The sequence below is a fragment of the Durio zibethinus genome, chromosome 3 (assembly GCF_047325235.1).
Source record: "Durio zibethinus cultivar Kanyao isolate XHJ-2024 chromosome 3, ASM4732523v1, whole genome shotgun sequence".
In the NCBI taxonomy this organism is placed as follows: Eukaryota; Viridiplantae; Streptophyta; class Magnoliopsida; order Malvales; family Malvaceae; genus Durio; species Durio zibethinus.
The window spans coordinates 28197974-28202889 of record NC_143164.1 but is presented as its reverse complement, the minus strand read 5'-3'; the positions used below and the strand labels follow the sequence as shown (position 1 = coordinate 28202889).

Below are 4916 nucleotides of genomic sequence, written 5' to 3'. Positions count from 1 at the left end.
TTATCACTTTTTATTACTTGATGCTTATAGAAAAAAATTCATGATTTAATATTTTAATTTTCCTTTGATAAACACTTTACATCATTTAATAATAGTATTAAATAAAATAATAACATGATAAATATTAATCAATAAAAATATATTTCGAATCATAATTTTATTGATTAATTTTTTGTTCTGTCAATATATTATTAATAAAATTAATATTTAAATTAAATAATATGATAAAATAAAAATTAAATGATAAAAATAATATAATTTAAAGATCAAATTATTTGATAACCCAAATTGAAATCTCTCTTTCTCTAGAAAAAAGAAAAGTAAATTGCTCATAACGGATGAGACTACATACGTAAGGCACAGTCCAAACAACTTTAAGGTACAACAAAATGATTCCCCCAGTAAAAATAAACAGCTACATCACCTCACACATGTTACAAAACCAAAACGTAACAAGGAGAAAAATGAAGCATCATCATCATTCCATCCCTCAGAAAATTTTATTTCATAGTCTCGCTGACTTTATCAAGTCCTACACTTTGATATGTTGAACAACCCCTAAGCATTAAAGTGATGTAAAATTAAGAACAAGGAGGCATATATGAGGGTGGTGGACGCATGCTTGTTTCGTTGGTGCCTCCATCCTTCACTATGACAACAGTGCTCATTCCCCAAGTCGTGTGTCTCTCGAAATGGCAGTGCATAAACCAAACCCCTGATTCAAAAGTAAAACAAATATGAACATTGGGTAATTTGTGCATAAATAAAATATGTTATACATGTAATTACGATATATATGTACCAGGATTATCAGCCTTGAATCTAATAGCAGTCCATCCTTTTCTGGGGACTGCAACGGTGTTGACCTCTGGTGGATCAACCAAATTAAACCTGCCAGGATCAGTGCCATTGTCAAAATCCGAGGAACCTGTTCCGACCAAATAAAAGCTGTATCCATGAAGATGCATGGGATGATTCTGTGTGGCTCCGATATTTGTTCCTTGGAATACAATTTCCACTTCGTCACCATAATTAAATGTTATCAGCCGCGTTCCTTCGCTTGTGTATGCAGACATGTCCGCCACTGTTGTGTAGTTAAAAGGAGTAGGCGGCTTGTTCGGGAACTCATCAGCAATATGGCTCACATTATAGTTATTGTCATAATATTCTTGTAGCAGAGAGGTTGATGGCATCACAAAACTATTGTTGTTTAAGCTTGCTGCCAGCTTGTTATTGCCGTCAACTGTACAACCCGTAGAATTGGGGCAAGCGAATAGATTGACTGATACTGTCATGAAGATTTGTTTAGTGATGTTTTTGGGGACATGGATTGGGTGAGCTGCATCTGCTAAACTCTTCAATCGAACAACGAAGAGTTGTGCCGATATTGAGTCACTAATATTAGGAAATGTTGGAGTAGGAATTGAGGTTGGAGCTGTATAATTTCCCCTATATTTGATAAGTGCCCTAGAGGTGGTGTTGTCATAAGAAGAATCGGTATCAAGAAAAGGAGTTAGAACCATGTAGTAGTAACTTGCTGCTTGGTTTGCAGTAACCAAAACGTCCATGGTTTGGCCAGGGGTGATGAACAAATAATCAGTGGAAAAGGGTTTGACATATGCTCCATCCGACCCAACTACGGTCAAGTTGTGGTTCGCAATCGCGAAGAACATTTCTTCATTCAGGATTGAGTTGACGATGCGGAGGAGATAAGTCTTGCCAGTCTCAACCAACAAGCTGTACATTGTTTCTGCAACCACATATGAATCATATTGGCATCAAGTTGAACGTTAGGTAGAGGCCTTATGAACTTGAATTAACTTCTACAAGTCAAAATCTTGATGGGAAAGCAGAGAGTTACAGGTATGAATCTAGCTTTGACCAAAATTGCTACCCGACAAAAGTCTTAGAATTAGGTAATTGGAGTCTATATCACTAGAATTGGGAATCCAACAAGTATCTGTAACACAACACGTAAACCTGTTTACCGTAAGCTGATTTTTCTTTAGTCAAATGCATTAGTCATTTGCCAACGACCCATTAGCTTGACAATAACCAGCCAGTTGTGGAAGGTACAGTGTACAGCGTTCTAGGATCAAGTATTTTCTTTTTATAAGAGAGACAGAAATTAAAAAAATATATTATTGAAATTTAAATTTCAAAATTATTAAATATCATATCTTATGTGTAATTATATAAACTAACAAAATTAAACTGAGCTAAATTCTTTGGGTTCTACAAAATATCTCTTTATTTCTCCCCTAATTCACCGGCATAGTTTCATGTTCAAAATTATACTAGTAATGACTGGTGAGGACTCAAAAACATAGATAACCGTTGTTGGTGAGGACTCAAAAAAGGAATTTAATCAATTTATGGACATAAGAAAGAAAAATGTATGATTCTTTTTATTTATATACCATTAGAGCAGTCGTACAAGTCTCCAGGTTCACCGTTGATGGTGTAAGCATCTGAAACGTTTGGATCACCGCCACTTGTGAGAGCTTCGTCTAACACGTCCATCACATCTGATTTGTACCACGAGGCTGCCACCAAGAAAAAGTGGTTGATTAACAATATTTAACACACACCAAATCTGTCAGAAACAGAATTAATAGGGAGAAAACTTTTCATTTGAACTTATCAGCATGCTTTGAATATTTTCACGCTGATAATCAGTGGTACACCTACAGAATACAATTGTTTGGTCTCCATCAGGCTTATCGAACGGATAACTGGTTCCATTGGCCGGAAAAACTTTGATGGCACCATGAACCGTGGCGCGCGACCAGTCACTATGGGCATGCCACCAGAGTGTTCCTTCCTCCGTAGACAAGTTGATCTCCTGTGTGAAATTTCCTCCAGGCTTAATTGGGCATTGTGTAATGTACTCTGGACCATCTGACCATGGATTCCTCGGCTGTCTAACTCCATGCCTGCAAATATCAAAATTTTCTGAATTGGTATGATTCTTTTTTCTGTTTTTTAATCTAAACATCATCAGTTTTCCTGAGAAATTAATCTTAAAGAGACTGAGAGAAAACACCAATATACCAATGAATAGAGATACCATATGGCCCGGCATTCTGGACAGTGACAAAAACGGTATCACCTTTCTTGGCATGAATCTCCGGCCCTGGAAAACTGTTGTTTACAGTAAGAACAGTGGATGTGGTACACAGCTTTGTAAAATTAGTCTCCTTCACCTGCAAATATTATTCCCCGAAAGATCATTAAACCCAACGTTTTTATTGGTTTCTATGACTTTGCTTTGATCCGAACTTAACAACAATAATACTTACAACCCAGAAATAGTTACGAACAGCACCCTGAACCTTGCTGAAAAGCAGAGTACTAAGTAAAATAAACCCTAAACTCCCAGAGATTAAACCCATATTTGGTTTCATTTCTCAAGCACTTCAACAAATAAAAACTCTCCACTGTGATCACCTACGGTTGTTTTGGTCTCCAGCCTACTTGAATGAGCTATTTATAGACTAAGCTTGAGCGAGATGCTTAATGGCTAATGCTTATTACGTTTGTTTAAAGTTAGAGTTGGGGAAACACAATAAAACATTAAATCTTAAAAAATAATAATAAAAAACTCGAGGAAAACATGGATATTGTGCGACCTCACATTCCAATTGTTAATAGGAGCTAAGGTTTTGGTTATCGGTAAATTTCATTTGGGTGTTTCTGCGGTTAATTTAACGTTGGTCGTTGTGAATAGAACAAAGGTCTCAAAGAGGGTCCAACAAGTATTTATGTATCTTTGCTTTATTTTATTTTTTTTTCTAAAAATTTGGAATAAGTAAGTTATTCACACCGTAGGAAAATGTGTGGCATTTACATGAATTTTGCTTAATTATAAAATATGAAAACAAAGAAAAAAGTTGCTAAAAGTGCACACGAAGTAATGATCGTTTCTTCGATATACCCTCAATTAGAAGTTAAAGATTTTAAATTCTAAACCGCGTTAAAGGATATAATTTTCAGGTGTGTACTTATGCTGGAAACTAGCTAGCTTCGCCTACTACTTCTGCCTGGTACAGATTTTTTCTTTATATTTTTCGGTGATGCTTTTGTGATGTGAACTGCTGTAGAACACTTGCTCCATGTACAAGTCAACTTAAACAAATTATTCCAAGGGTCCGTTTAGATTCAAACCGTTTCCCGGTACGATGCAATTGGATATAATTTTTTGCCCAATCGTCCTCAATTATTCACAGTAGAGTCATTTAATAAAAACTTTAATAAGAAATTTAAATCATATTATTTAATGTAAAAATTAATAATATATAAAAAATTATTAAAAATATTATTTATAATTTGAATTTGATTTATATTAATTAACAGTAAAAATTTTATTAATATTTTTATTAAAAATATATATTTAAAAATATATATCAAAATTTATTAAAATTTTTTCAAATTTTACAAACTTAATCTTTGAAACAAAATCTTTCAATTTATTAATTTTAATTTTTTATTTTAATTTTATTTAATTATTTTTAATTAAAAACTTTACTAATTTTATCTTAAAAAATTCATTTAAGTCTTTTCCTTCCTACTGTGTTGTGTTCCATTTTTTCATTGGAGGGGAGAGGGTCTAGTAGAGCATGGATATTTCTTCTCTCATTTTATTCATAAGACATTCGACTGTCTTTCAGGGGATTATTTTCTTCAAAAGTGATAGACATAATTAAAAATAAATTTAAAAAATTCAATTGTCTTTTCAATAAGCATCGATTGCCTCCCTAAAAACTATAGTACAAAATTTAAATTTGATTGGGCACTCGATTCTTTGGAAAATACTTCATGAAGTTTATTAGGTCAAGTTCATAAAGTTTTTTTTTATTAAAATTGATTAAATAAAAATTAAAATAAAAAATTGAAACTAATATTTTGAAAGTTTT

At 33.3% G+C, this 4916-nt stretch overlaps 1 protein-coding gene across 1 annotated transcript; it reads right to left on the bottom strand.

Moving 5' to 3' along the window:
- Nucleotides 1–236: 236 nt before the first annotated feature.
- On the bottom strand, nt 237–3733 carry LOC111283987 (putative laccase-9). The gene is made up of 6 exons (XM_022872695.2): nt 3303–3733; nt 3055–3206; nt 2692–2936; nt 2421–2546; nt 803–1750; nt 237–715 (listed from the first exon to the last, which is right to left on the bottom strand). The coding sequence occupies exons 1-6, from the start codon at nt 3405–3407 to the stop codon at nt 582–584; spliced, it is 1710 nt and encodes a 569-aa protein (XP_022728430.2). The 5' UTR covers nt 3408–3733; the 3' UTR covers nt 237–581.
- Nucleotides 3734–4916: the final 1183 nt, after the last annotated feature.